Genomic DNA, 15,128 nt, shown 5'->3' with positions numbered 1-15,128 from the left:
CACTCGCAAGATTCGTGTGAAACGAGAAAAAAAAACGGCCATTCATGGCTCTCTCTCTGTGTGTCTATCTTGCTCGCACTTCGAGAGAGGAAGCAAAGTAGTAAATCAATACAATAAATTTGAATAACATTCACCGGATTACATATTTGGTTGAGTTGAATCAATTACATTATCGGAAGTAGATATCGATGATTTGATTGAGTCGTTCCCATGTGTGTTTGTGTACTTCGTGTGTGAGTGTGTGCAGTGTGCAGTGAGTGTGCACATTCCAGCACATAGTGAGGGCATTGTTTCGATTGGCCTATTGTTTTAGGAGGCAAAATATGCAATTTTAGATATCAAACATTGACTTGATTGCATTGGCATATTGTTCGAGGCTAATTTATTGCTCGACAGCCCGGAATAATTAGCATATTGTTTTCGCCGTTTGTATGTGTGTCGGTGAAATTTAGACTGAGAGAGATAGACTTGACGTTGAGCATTTTTTTTTGTTCTCCGTTCGTTCATTCATTCACAATCGAACCAAAAAATAGAGCGTAACAAAATTATGACCATTGATTGATTGGAGATGCGAAAGCGCCTCAAACAATAACAAAAAAATGTATTGGAATTGTTCAAAAAACCCATTTGTATGAGAGGATTTCATTTTGATGCTATTCCCGTTTTCCACAAAACATTGAATGAGTCTATCTGGTGATATTTTTCAACCAGTTTTCGGCAATATAACAAATTGCGTATTTTTGTTTACTCAACAGTCAGAGAGTGAGAGAGAGTGAGAGAGAGTGAGAGTTATTTTTCATTTTCAAGTACACTCGCACATAACCGTAACAATAAAACTGCAGAAAAACTGACCGGCCACACAATAAATCTTTTGACGATGCTTGCGTGTGTAATGTTTTGGTTGTTATTTTTTGAAATGCAGAACCGAGAAAAAATACTTGAAACTCGTTATTGGTCGTGTTTGTTGTTTTTTTCGCTCTACAATTTCACTGTTGAACAACACAAATAGAAAAAGAACATATCATCGAATGGAATAAACTTTTTTTGTTTGTGTTTGGTTTCATTGCAACTGCCGCGTATTATGTTATTCCTTGAATTGCAGCATCATGCGTGTTTTTGTGATAGTGCAAAAAATAAACATGTACGAGATATTGCGAAAAATCTGGATAATGGGACATAAAAAGTGAAGGGACAAAAACAGTATAGTATCAAGTGGATGAAGGGTAAAAAATAGTCTGGTTGAATTTAAATCATTCAGTATCTCATGGCAATGCTTTTTTCTCTATCTATTGTATGAAACGGATGCACTGTTTGAACCGCACACACAGCTGATGTATAATGATGTTTGTGATATTTTTGACTTCATTTTTCCATTCATTCATACACACGATCAAATTCAGAATACGAGCCGAGCCTATTCAGGTATTGTCGAAAATGACATGATTCCTATAGATTCGGTTTCATTCTCGATATGTTTTCTCTTTCCCTCTTTTCCTCTGTTATTCTCTCTCTCTCTCTCTCTCTCTCTCTCTCTCTCTCTCTCTCTCTCTCTCTCTCTCTCTCTCTCTCTCTCTCTCTCTCTCTCTCTCCCTCTCTCTCCCTCTCTCTCCCTCTCTCTCTCTCTCTCTCTCTTTTCTCCACATTTTGAAGCCGATTACGAAAACAAATCAACATATTCGGCTCATGACTGCTGACCATATCTATTCTATTTCAATGGGAATACATACAAATACATTTCCATATTTTAAACGCTGCAATCTAAATTCCACATATTTGATTCGAATGTACATTTTTTGTTGTTCGGTTCTCGAATTTTTTTTTCTTTTTCGCTTGCCACCTAAAATGTTATTCAATTTTTGTTTTCCACCGTCGTTTTATTTTCTGCGGTAAAGCCAATATTTTTGTGTTTGTTTTTGGATTTGTTTGTGACATGAGCATGACATTCATGCGTTCACGTTTCATAGCCGCTGCACAATAATAAATAGATATCTAATTACGACGTAAATTGACGAAACAAGTTCTCTGAACGAAAATACATATGTGTGTATGAGTCGCCGTGACTCGCTGCCCGTCGTCGTCGTCGTCATCGTCGTCATTTAGTGATCGTAGTTGTTTAAGAAAGAAAGTTTTTTATCAAGTTTTTTTCTTCTTCATGATAATAAAAAAGCCATTGGAATTCGATTTTTTGCTGCCGTAAAAATATCGAAAATGAACTCGAAATCGATATCAAATAACGCAAGTAATCTTGATTTTATAAATAAAACACACACACAGTAACGATTTCAAAGTCAAACAGATTATGTTTGTTGAGTGTGAATGAGCAATGGAAAGAGCCTTCAATCGGATATAGTATGAATAAATCAAGCGAGAGGTTTGGTGTATTGCAACCATCAGAATCGGTTTGCGTTCTCAAAGTCACATTGAAAATGCGCTTGAATATTGCATTACCTCATCCGTAATCAGATGTAACGCGGCGATAAAAAAAACATCAATATTATCCACACCTAGTGTGAATGATGATGATGATTCGGTGTTTGGGTGTGCGTCACGCGCAAAACATACGAAAATGAATTTCGTGTTTGTGTGTGTGTGTGTGAGCGGCTGGTAAACAAAAGTATATTCTGCGCATCGGAATACGAATTCCGAGTTAATTCACCGTTAATTGGGCCAAAAGACATGAATAAACATCGAAAACGAGATACTAATAAATATAATATGTTTTTGAAATGGAGAAGTCGATGCATCGAATATTATGGCTATATTTATCGATTATACCCAGCAATAAGTAAACAAGTAATTTTAAAAATGAAACTTACCGTGAAATCTATGCGGTGATTTGATATTTCAGTTGATTTGATGAATGCTGTTGAAGTTGATATCGGTTTGCTATTGTTTTTATATACTTGTAAAATCAGCTTAAATCATCAATTTCACTCGGCGGCTAAGTAGAAAATTATGTGTCTTCTATTTTTAAATCGCCCAGCCGCGATAACAATTTCTCGCTTTCAAATAAACACAAATTAAACACTGTTTACATACATATAAACACCGTTGAAATCTGGCAATTTAGTTGGAAAGAGAATCGAAAGTGTTAATTCGATTGGTTTGACTTTTTAATGTGCCAAACCGCAGTAAGCGCACAAATGGCTTTTTGAGTTAAGTGTTGTTGGTATTGCACAGCACAGAAAGAACACACACACATAAAATAATCACTTTGATTTATGCAACGGCAGGTTGTCGATCGATTCGTATTTTATTTACTTTTTCTTTTTCTTTTTTTTTCGGTCTTGTCTTGATTTTTATCGGTTTATTTAATATTTTTTTCGTTCGGGTCGTTCACACTTCACACACAAAATTTCAATCGTACACGAAATGCACATTGGTCCTTTATAAATGCGGTGAATTATTGTATAAATAACGTTTTGGTGTTGAGATAGCGCGAACACGAGGCGGTTCGCCTATTACCAAAAAAAAAAACTACACACTGTATCTCGAACTGAAAATCTCGACGCTGAAACGAAATCAAGTAAATTGAAAATTGAACGCTTTTTTACCCACAAAACTCAATGTTTAACATGATTTATTCACTGCGCAACACACTCAGAAATCCCACGGAGATTTAATTAAAATCAATGAGAAAACTTCATTTTTTTTTTCTCGTATAAAATGCACAACAAACACCCAACTATTGAGCGCACATAATTTAATTGGATCCATCTATGGATCGATAATTCAGTACTTTTTTTTGCTTCTTCTGATTCTTCTTTTTTCCGGCCAAATTCACTATTCAACATAGTTCAACTTGTGAGAGAGCAGAAAAATCGCTGTACACTGAGATAATTTGATGAAGCGAAAACTAAAATTATTAAAAACGTAGACGCAATTTTTCTTTATTATTCGTTCCGATCGATGGATTCGACTACCGTCCGATTTTAAATGCCACTGTGCTACGCTCTTACAAATTGTTCCACTGGCACTCAGCACACAACATTTTCAAGCTTGCGGAATGTACGAGAATTTTTTTTTTCTCCTTTTGTCCATGAATTTCATAGCGATCTTTTTTTGGTATGTGTACTGTGTGTGCGCTGTGTGTATCAATCTTGGCAAAGCTACTGTGATTCCTGCTCACTTCGATCTTATGCTCTCGCAAAATGTGCGCATAACCACAACAACAATGGCAACAGCGAAGAGAGGCCTAAACAAAAACCAGAACGGCAACAATACTTGGAAATGACCATATTTGCGGAGCTAATATTAGACAGAAAAAAAAATATTTGCGTTTATGTCGCAGCACGAAGAGTGCGAGTGTGCGTGCGTGCTTAAAAACGCAGAAAAATATGATCGATGCAAACGAAATACACAAAGTAAAGCACACCAAAATGCGAGATGATTTTTGAAAGGAGCACGCGATCGTCACGAGATCAACCACAGTCAACAGCCATACACAAAATGTGTGGCATGGTGCACGCAAGAACGTGTCCACAAAGCACAAACTGGATCAAATTACTAATGTTTTATTGTTAGAAATGACATATAGAATCGTACGGCAGTCGCAGGCGCAGAGAAAATCGAAATTAAAAACCAAAACCGAACAAAAAACAACAACAACAGCAACAAATCACAATTCACATGTGTTTTTCATTGAGACAACAAATGATGCGCACACATTTAGCAATTTGATTAACCGGAGCCGCATCACACACATCTCTTGTCGCTGCCGTAGCTTAAAAAAGAAATTCGTAAACAAATCGACACAAACCCTCTCGAAAATCCCAAAAACCAAATACACGAAAAACGGAAAGACCAAAAACCAAATCACGGCATTCGATATTCGTAAAGATGAACGTAATGAGAAAGAAAAAATGTTTGTATCAGTGTAGTAGCATTTAAAAACAAACGCGAAAACATCGTACACAACATTTACCGACCGAATTCGAATTGTAACTGAAACGATCGTGGCCTGTGAGAAATGTTAAAGGCGTTCGCGCACACGCGCTCCACTCATATATGAAGCTTAAGTAATGCCTTCGTTTTGTTCTCATTTTGTTGTATGTTGCCCGTCTCTCTTTCGGTTGTTTGCTTCTGCTTTGCGTTGTGTTGAGCTCTGGTGCTGTGTGGCGTTTGTCTTGTGTGCTGTTTTCGCTGCTGCTGCTGCTGCTTGATATTGAATGAATCGAACCGCTGTTGCTGTTCGAACTGTCGTCGGATGGATGTTTTTGTTTTAGTCTCTCTCTTTCTCATTCTCTCTCTCGCTCTGTCTCGTGTCAATCGACCGAATATGTGTAAAAATATACACATGCGGTTTATGATTGCCATAGTACTAGAGCCGTGGTAGAGCTACTCACAGCAGCACAATAATAGTTGGATTCGTTTCAATTTGAATTGACTCTGTGCGTTTTTTTCTTCGTCTCTTTTCTGTATCGTAAACACATAGACATGCATGTGATGAATGGCGAAGGCTTGTGTATGCAAGTGAATGCGTAATTTATGTACGTTTTTTTTCTCTCGTTCAATTCTTTCTTCCTTTCTCATCTTGACGGTTTTCATTTTGCACGGTGTGGCGACTGCAAGTAGCACAAAAGGAAATTTATTATATTCGGTCCACATATTGAATTTCACACACACACACACACACACACACACGTATGTTTCGCAGAAAATGTGCGCCGGCATCCGGACAGCAGCAGTAGCAAATCGATTTAATGCATCGACAATTGCACTTATTTCATGCCAATTCTTTTATCGCTGCCATTGCTTCTTCGCGAAGCGATTTTTTTTCACCCATTGGTTCAAAACATGATACAGAGCATAAGCAAAGTGAATTCTTTATGGCATTCACCCTTTGCCACTGGCATTTGGTTTGTTATTTCAGCGAAAAAAATTTTGCTTCTTAGTTCGAAGTTCATGTTATGAACTTGCTGTTATGAACTTTGATAGCCACTGCAAAGGGTCAGAATACAGAAACAAAAACCACAACAATCAAGCCGTCTATCCAAAAATGGAACCTGAACATACTTAAAAAAAACTCATTTAGCTTGGAAAGCCGTTAGCGCGAGCAAACGCACCGCAATAAATTTGCGTGAAATTCAATTTAGTTTTCTAAATAAATTGCTTAATTTACATGCTAATGAACATTGTTTGTGGTCACTGAATATTGATGAGAAATCGATCACACATTTGGTCTCACCGCTCGCCGACTCCATCTCAACATTTCACAATGAAGATGTTTGTTTACATTTTTCTGTTTCATCTCGTTCCTCGTTCCTCAAACTCCACGCAAAACGACAATGATTGTTTATCTCGGTCGTGTATACCGTGTATGAGCGCGCTTGATTGGTTTCGGTAAATTGTGTGAATTCCTGATACGTCGCGGTGTCTAAACAGATGTTAAAGTGCCTACGTTTGTGTGTGCTATCAAAGCCATCACAACAACAACTAATTCTCTGAAGCAAATGAGTATTTTTTTCAATAAATTTGAATGAGCCGAACACACGAAACGGGTATGAATGAGTAAACGACGAAACGAGTGATGAAATAGGAATGATGCAAAAAAAAGTGATTGCAGCTTGCAGCGCACACCAATTTGACGATGACGCCGACGATGTCGATCGAGAGAGGGATAGAGACACAGAGATCGGGAAATGTCGAGTGGCAATAAAAATCAGCTACTGAATGCATGCTACGAAATAAACGTTGTAAATGATTCTCTAGAACACAAAATACGGTGTGTATGTGTACGGATTAGCCAACTCGACCAAATGCGACTGAGATGAGAACATTGAAAGTAAAACTTTTCTCATTTTACTCCGAACCGACCATAAAATGTCGGAATGAATTTACAATGGTGCTTGAATAATATGGTTTTTTTTTCCTGTATGAATCAAAAGAGTTACGCAAATATCAAGCATATTGCAATTGCTGCTGCTGCTGCAAAAAATCACGACTTCACCTAGGGAAACACGGCCACTGGGCCTAATTGAACACATTACATAAGCATTTTTCATGTAGGTAATAATGTCGATGCACTCCTATATCACAAAATATGAGATTCTTGGAAATTCGGAACGGGAATAAAATTACAAAGCACGTCGACATAGCCAAACAAAAACGCAAAATAAATGGAAATGAGTAGAAATTAGAAAGGAAAAACCGATTTAGCTTGGAAAATCGCCTTTAAATTCTTTCAGCAAAAAAAGTGAAATGAGCAGAAACCTAATATGTCGATTATTTTCCAATTTTCTCAATCAACAGAAAAAGAAATGATTCGTTCGAACTGGAGTTTCGTGATGAAAGCAAATAGTATTTGCTTTTGTTAAACACAAAACTATTGGTCAATTGATATCAATTTTAGTTTCAATAAGGCGACGTTTAAAGTTTTAGGCTTATTTGTGTTGTCAATGATGAGATTTCAGTTTCGGCCGAATAAGATGAATAATTAATAAATAAATGAATTTTAAGGTAAGTAAACAATCGTTCCTTTCAGGCTCAATAATATTTCGTTAGTTGGCTTCGAAAACCATGCAACAATTTTCACAACTTGTTGTGTTATTATGAGTTGCATATTGGCACAACTTCATGATGTTGTTTTTTCCCAATATTTTAATCTGTTAATGGTTTACAGAGTAAAACAAGAAAGTTCATTTTTATATTTATTGTACATTTTATGTACAATGTACGTTTCATGTAACGGTAAAAATGAGGAAAATAAACCTAGTTCAATGGCACATTATTAAGTTGTATCAATTGATACTTAAGTGTTGATTATTAAAATGTGTTCCTAAATCCAGCTGATCAAATTGTGCACAGAATTGTGCAGACGTTTGTTTCAGAAGTCTTCATCTAACGAATATCATAATTAACAATCGATATCGATTGGGTATTATTTTGGTTTAAGTGAAGAGAAAAAACCGCTCACGTTCAAAACCAAAATTCAAATACCCCTCACGTTCATTATGCACTTGAAAATAGATTTGTGTGCCACTTGAATGTCCTTCACATAACTTCATGAACACATTTGGCACAAAATGATTAAAGCACGATTTGTAGAAGAAATTTAAAAAAAAATGTATAAAAATACGTGCAAAACATTTTTTTTTGACATTTTGTCTTCGACACAGGGACGAGTCAGTCAAACTATCAAGTGAAAAGAACTGTTTGTCCAAGATTGGGAATGTATTGTAATCAGAGTTTGATTCCATCGCATTGTGAGGCACAAAGCGTGGGAACGGCAAATCAGCTGTTTTAAAGTCTAATTCAGACTATATTGACATTTCAGTGTTCGCTGTCGCCTCCAGAGATGTGGCCAAAGGACTATGGGAGAACGACTATAAAAGAAGGCATGTTTTTTTAATATAATTTTAAAGCAAATTGAAATGTGTTTCAATTAATTACCATCAATAGACTTCAATATTGATTGTTTGAAAAGTTCATTGAATTTTTATTGATCAAAGGATTGGGAGATGTCGTGGATTTTATTGTCGTTGGTGGTGCGTCGGCTGGATGTGTCGTTGCAGCTCGATTGAGTGAAAATCCTAAATGGAAAGTCTTACTATTGGAAGCGGGAGGCAATCCACCGATCGAATCTGAAGTACAATCGTAATTTTTAAATGAATATTTTCATTGAAAATGGAATCATTTCCAATTTTTTATTCGAATTCGATGACAGATTCCAGCTTTGTTTGGGAGTATTCAAAGAACAAAATTCGATTGGCAATTCAGCGTGAAATCAGAATTGACATGCAAAGCAGCTGTGAATGAGACATGCAGATATACGAGGGGGAAGATGTTAGGTGGTACATCATCATTGAATGGTAAGCAGAGACCCAAGGTAACTTGATTAATGTTAACTTTGATTAAATCTGACTATAAATAAGAGTCTTATTATAAGACTCAAATCATTTGAGTCAAATGTCAATAAAACAACGATTCAGTAATATACTACACAATCTCCCTACAGGTATGATGTACACAAGGTGAGTAAAGGGGCCAATAAAGTATGAAATAACAAGTACAAACCAGCTGAAATTTATTCTAGGGGTAGGAAGAGGATTATGATGGCTGGGCTGAGCTGGGTAATACCGGTTGGGATTATGATAGTGTTTTGCCATATTTTAAAAAATCTGAAGGAAATCAATATGAACCGTTTGTGTTGTATGGAAATGGTGAATATCATAATGGCAGCGGTCCAATGAAAATTGATTTTTACGGTGCAGACGGCCTGGATGCGAAACGGAAAATTTTCCTTGATGCTGCCACTGAAAGCGGTAATCCATTAATCCAAGATATCAATGCGGACAAAGATTTGGGATACTTGAATATGCAAGCATTTTATGCGAATGGTCGACGGCAAAGTGCCGCCAAAGCATTTTTGATTCCGGCAAAAATCGAAAAAATGTGCATGTGATCAAGCATGCTTTTGTTAAGAAAATCCTTATCGATGAAAATAATAACGCGTACGGTGCGAAATTTACATACAAAGAGAAAGGAACGTTCAAGGCGTGTGCACGAAAGGAGGTCATTGTTTCAGCAGGCTCATTTTTGAGTCCACAATTACTGATGAATTCAGGAATCGGGCCAAAGAAGCACTTGGAGAAATTCCATATTCCGGTGAAGGCGGATATACCGGTTGGACGAAATTTGACCGATCACCAATCGGTTTACGTTTGGTTTCGATTCAATTCCACGGAAACATCGTCAACCGCACAATTGGATAGTCTTTATCAATATGTCGTTCATGGAACTGGGCCGTTGACATCACGAGGAGTGACAAATGTGAATGGATTTATAAATATCGCCAATACAACTGGCGCACCGAATATTCAGGTTCAAGTATTTTACTGTACGGAAAATTCGAGCGCTTTAACATCATTCGCAAGTGGTTATAAGGATGGCATCAAACAAAAACTACTGAATGAGACCTTAACTCATGATCTTGCCGCTGTGGTCATCTCCAATATTCATCCAAAATCAAGAGGTTACGTCAAATTAAACCGCACATCGGTTTACGGCAAGCCAATTGTTAATCCAAGATTCTTCAGCAACCCAGATGATGTCGAGGTATTACTGCAAGCCATGAAGCAACAACTGTCTTTTGAGAATACTACATCGTACCAGGCAAATGATGGTGAATTCGAAGAATGTGATCGTTATGATTTTCGCTCCGATGACTATATTCGCTGTTATATACACTACTTCGGTAGTTCGAATGTGCATCAGTATGGAAGTAGCAAAATGGGACCCGCTTCTGATCCGACAGCAGTTGTTGATCCACGTCTGAAAGTTAAACATATTGGAAATCTACGACAAATTGATGCTGGAATGTAAGTTAATGTCACGAATTGCATTCTTTATCACGAAATTAATTCCATAACTCAATCAAATAATTCGAAATTCTCAACAATTAATTTGATTTTGTTCTTTATTTATTTGTTATTTTTCGCAGTATCCCGCATTTCGTGTCCGGAAACACATACGCAGCTACAGTGATGATTGCGGAGAAAGGTAGCGATTTCATTAAAAGTGATTATGGTTTTATTCCTCAAAATTGAATTTAAAATGAAAAATTGTTCGAAAAGGAAATGAAAATATATCGAAAATTCGGTTTGAATACGAAAAGATCATTCGGAAGAAAACAAATTTGGAAACGATTCGGAAAAGTAATGAAAAAGTGTTTTCATTTTACAATTTCTCAGGGTTGGATTTGCAGGTATTAACCGGCATAAAAATCTTTATTTCATCTATTCATATCGATCGCATATAGTTTTCGCTTCCAAAAAATGTGTCGCATCAATCGAATTTAGATTCAAAATTTGTAGTAAAAAGTGTGTAAATTGGATTTACTAAATTTTACGCACGTTAGTTATGAAGTTTCGATCAAATATTTACCCAGTTGTTCACTGAGTTGAACCAAAATTTAATATATTAAGTTTGAATTTCTTTTTTTCAAATTGAGATGTGATTACTAGGGGAAATATTGATTCAACTGTTAGCATCAATGGTGCTCCCGTCACTCGTGCATAGTATACACTTCATTCTATCGTCCACTCTGTGATTTCCTCTACGTAATCAAAGAAAGTTGGAAAACAAAGACAACGTTTCGAATCGAATAGAAACAAAAAGCGCAATTCAATTTTATAGATTGAACGCTGAATCGTGAAAAAAATGAACATTAAATAGAAAAATGTTTAATTTTCAATACGAAGAAAGTATCCTTACATCAAACGTTTTTATTTCTATTTCTTCAAAGGCAAAAGACAAATGAACTCATCAAAAGTCATCATTCAATCGTATAACTGTGTTGATGTGTTTGAAAAAAATGCACGATTCTAAATCAAGCTGTTTAGAAAAAAGCACTGAATTAAAATAATTTACGTTTTTTTTGCTGTGAAAAATACTTTCTAACCGCTACCATGTTCGAGCCCATTATCTATGTCAAACAATGTGATTGGACGCCGTGAATGCAGTGCAACTTTGTGAAATTTGTGAATGTTTTGCTTCTGGTCGCTTAACAAGGCGAACATTTGACGTCTACAAAGCCATTTATTAAATTAAATTGAGATCAGTCGCTGCATCGTGGCTGTTTTTTTTCGGCAACCTATTATAAGGTTTTATACACGGGTGAGCGAGAGAGAGTGCAGTGGAAAAACTAGAACTACTTGAAAAATTGATGTGGCCATAAATCTTGCATCACGAGTGGAGATGCAGAGACCGAGAGGTAGAGAGATAGGATGAAAATCTCCCGCAATGTAAAACCGACGAATGTGTATTTTTATTTTTGGGATATTTACGTACGTATAGTAATGTACCAGAAAAACAAAACACTTTGGCATTCACTGGGCACATGTGAATGGTTGCACTCGAAACATTGATCCAGCTGTTATCGTTCGCTTCGTTGCAACATTGTATGTGCATTTTGGTATTTCGGTGCAGTTTTTGCCGGTTTCATTTTATTTTGTTGTTAGTTTTTTGCTCTGTCTCGCATCTGGGCCGCTGTGTGTTATTGTTTAGTTTTTCCTAATGTTCGATTAAGTGCACTGCATACATAGCCATGCATGCACATTTGCTTCGGTATTTATTTACAATCATCAGTTATTCCATTCGAATGTTTTCGTTTGTATCGTTGCTGCTGCTGTTGTTGTTGATGGTCCACACACACTTGAAGCGACGGTCGGGTTCAACAGCATCCAGCGGGCAAGTGAGCGATGCAATCGTGCTGGGTGATGGAAACAAATCGCTTGCATCAGTACACAGCTAATGAAATGCAACTAATCCGCTATCAACAATGGACAGGATAATATGTGTGCGAGTGTATTGCACCAAAACATGTCGAAATCCGATTAACCCCAGCGCACGAAATTCCATTAAACGCGATGAATCGTTGCATAAAGAGAGAGAGAGAGAGAGAGAGAGAGAGAGAGAGAGCGAGTGCATTCATTCAGTTGATGATGATTTTTACATTTGCAGTTTTCCACCCATTTTGACCCGTTCGCAATTTTGGATAAGCTTTGGCTAAGCAGAAAATTGATTCAAACATTGTACACCACAATGCACGCAAAATGACATCGCAAATATCACTCAATAAATTATTCGATTTTATTTACAACGCATCGTCCAATCCAATATCATTATCTAAATGGAGTTTGAGCTCTGTCGCGTGGTAATAATTAGATTTATTACAACCAAGTGGCAAGTGACCATTTCACCGTGTATAGATTTCAATTGATTGCTTTTATCGGTTTGGGGGCTAAATGGCATTCGTATTTCAAGCGAGAGCAGATTGATATTACTAAAAGAATTTCAACCATTCAGAATATGAACCACGTTATCGTCAACCATTTAACACATTTGGCAAAATGAAAATGTCTCACACAATCAATTATGTGATCGTTTAAATTCCACAGTGGAAATTCAATTTTCTAAAAAAAGATGCGTTGTGCTGTGCCACTAATACGTACGTTGTCGGGAGCACAAACTACAAAAGACTCATTTCTCTCTCTCTCTCTCTCTTTCTCATTCTCGATTATTTATGTGTAGCATTTGCGCTGGCAATATCATTGTGTTGTCGATTTGCGTTCAGGTTAGCGGCAATGTCGATGTGATCCGGTGCGTTTCTGCCATTTAAAAATAGCATTTATGACGAAGTATTAGAAATTTTATTCGTTTTTTGTCCGTTCAATTTGTTTCATTTTCTTTGTTGTTGTTATTGTTATTTCATATACCCGACTAGATCGACGCGGCAGTGTCGACGGTCGAGACACATCATATGAATGCATTAAATAAACAAAGTTTCCATTTTTCAACAGCAATTCAATCCCAAAATTGTTGCACAGAAAAATTCCTAGAACTTTTTTGTTCCTGTTTGTCTTGTGCCCGTTGTTTTATTTTTCGCTTTCAGGATAAATACATTTCCGTTCGTTGTGTTAATCCGGTTTTGTGTTCAAAGATTTTCCCAGTTTTATTCATTTTAAATGGAATGCACTCGACCCAAATAGAAGCGGTGCTCGGACTTTATTTTTAATGTTGTCACATGACTTTTTCCATTTACCATTTTCTATTATTTTTATACAATACAGTACATACAAAAACAACACCGACTGCACCATTTCCAGAGCCAATAAATTGGCCAGCAAATAGAAACAGTCAACGCCGAAAAGTTGATCTGTTGATTCGGATGCCATTTTTGGTATGCGGAAAACTTTATCCAAATTGAATTAATTTTATTTATTAGAAATAAAACGAGAAGTGTTACAGTTTCACAGCTTATAAATAATTCGCTCCTTTCGCCCGTTGCACTGCATCTCGTTTAACATCCAGCTATTTTGGAATTGTGCCACACACATTCATAAGGCAACTTAATAATTGAAACATTTGCAATTTAATCAACATTATAAATATGGGACAAGAACTGACGTTCCGATTTTGATTTATTCAAGACACAATTCCATTGAACAATGACAACTGTTTGCGCGAAACACATCAAATATTGTTAATTGGTTTGCACAAATTTGGAATTTTGGACAACATTCCAGTTTTGTTTGTTCTCTATCTAGTGTCTGTGTTTGTGAAGCGGATTCGTTGATAAGACTATTTTAATTCATTGAAAACATTGATAATTTAATAAATTTTCCAAGTTATAAGTTTACTAAAATCCTACAAGAGACACTTTCATGGCTAGCAAACATTTATTACCAACGATGTGGCCGAATGATGAAATAAAAACGTCCATGGCCATGTTTTTGAGGTAAAATTATGCAACAGAAAGCATATTAATTTATTGCTTTGCATCTAATTTATTTACTAGTAACCGATTTAGATGTCGACTCGATAACATCGAGAGAATCGGTTTTTGTGTTCAACTATCGAGGAAAATGCATGAGTAAACAAAAGCTCGTGAGTAAATGTGGACGCCAACAAAAGTCAAAAGCATCAGTAGCAAATGTGGAGACGCCACATGAATTTCAAATGAGTGTACACATTTCATTCACATTAACGGCGGATGGATTGGGAGTAATAAAACATGGGTTTTGTGTGAATTCCTGAAATTCACCTCAAACATGTTTTCTGATGGCACGGAGTAGGACTTCGTAATAATAATAAATGTCAATCAAACGTTAGGAATGTAAAGATTCGTGTTTTTTGTATCATTTTTATCTAGTTTTAATTAAAATTGAAAGTCATTCAGATAACAAAGGACTTCAGACATCTTAACCCTCAACTGCATAAGCGCGCCTTTTGGCGAGCATCATTTCAACGCCTGTATAATGTGAACCGTACATCGGATCACATTGGTTTACAGGGATTTTAAATTCGTCAATTAGACCAAGAGCTGATCGTACAAACAACTTTTTTTTCTGTGTACGTCAGATTTTCATAAAATTATCATCTTCAGAACATATTCCATCACAATTGTTCTACTTCTTTTAATGTAATTGGGCGGATCGCTTGATTTGCGGTTTTATTCGCGCTACACGGAAAATATACTTTTTCTCCCCAATACGGCAGATTTTGGTATTAAAATATTCGCTATGATCTAAATAGCTTAGAAAATAAAAAATCTGCCCATTTAATTGGGCAATGGCTTTGAAAATACATGATTTTCATTTCAAAAACATCGTACAATATTGCATGTT

At 36.4% G+C, this 15,128-nt stretch overlaps 2 protein-coding genes across 4 annotated transcripts in view; one reads left to right on the top strand and one right to left on the bottom strand.

The window, feature by feature from the left end:
• LOC129565826 (uncharacterized) overlaps positions 1–5,175 on the bottom strand; it is a 115,307-nt gene extending 110,132 nt beyond the window's left edge. The window contains exons 1-2 of one of the 3 annotated variants that reach the window (XM_055441066.1): positions 4,760–5,175; positions 2,817–3,511 (exon numbers count right to left, since the gene is read on the bottom strand). The gene's annotated coding sequence lies outside the window, so the exon portion shown is untranslated. Of the gene's footprint in view, positions 1–2,816; positions 3,857–4,759 lie in introns of all 3 variants that reach the window. The other 2 variants (XM_055441065.1, XM_055441067.1) reach the window with 2 other exon arrangements.
• A 2,271-nt stretch (positions 5,176–7,446) lies between these two features.
• Positions 7,447–10,137, top strand: LOC129565638 (glucose dehydrogenase [FAD, quinone]-like; the record flags this gene model as incomplete). Its single annotated transcript, XM_055440730.1, has 5 exons — positions 7,447–7,458; positions 8,426–8,587; positions 8,666–8,827; positions 9,041–9,141; positions 9,300–10,137. Coding segments are annotated over exons 1-5 (1,275 nt in total), but the record flags the coding sequence as incomplete, so codon positions are not given.
• Positions 10,138–15,128: the final 4,991 nt, after the last annotated feature.

The sequence above is a fragment of the Sitodiplosis mosellana genome, unplaced genomic scaffold (assembly GCF_009176505.1).
Source record: "Sitodiplosis mosellana isolate CC-2019 unplaced genomic scaffold, AAFC_SMos_1.0 Smas_scaffold_3, whole genome shotgun sequence".
NCBI lineage: Eukaryota > Metazoa > Arthropoda > Insecta > Diptera > Cecidomyiidae > Sitodiplosis > Sitodiplosis mosellana.
Note: the sequence above shows the minus strand (reverse complement) of the source record. Positions and strands in the feature narration are given on the sequence as shown.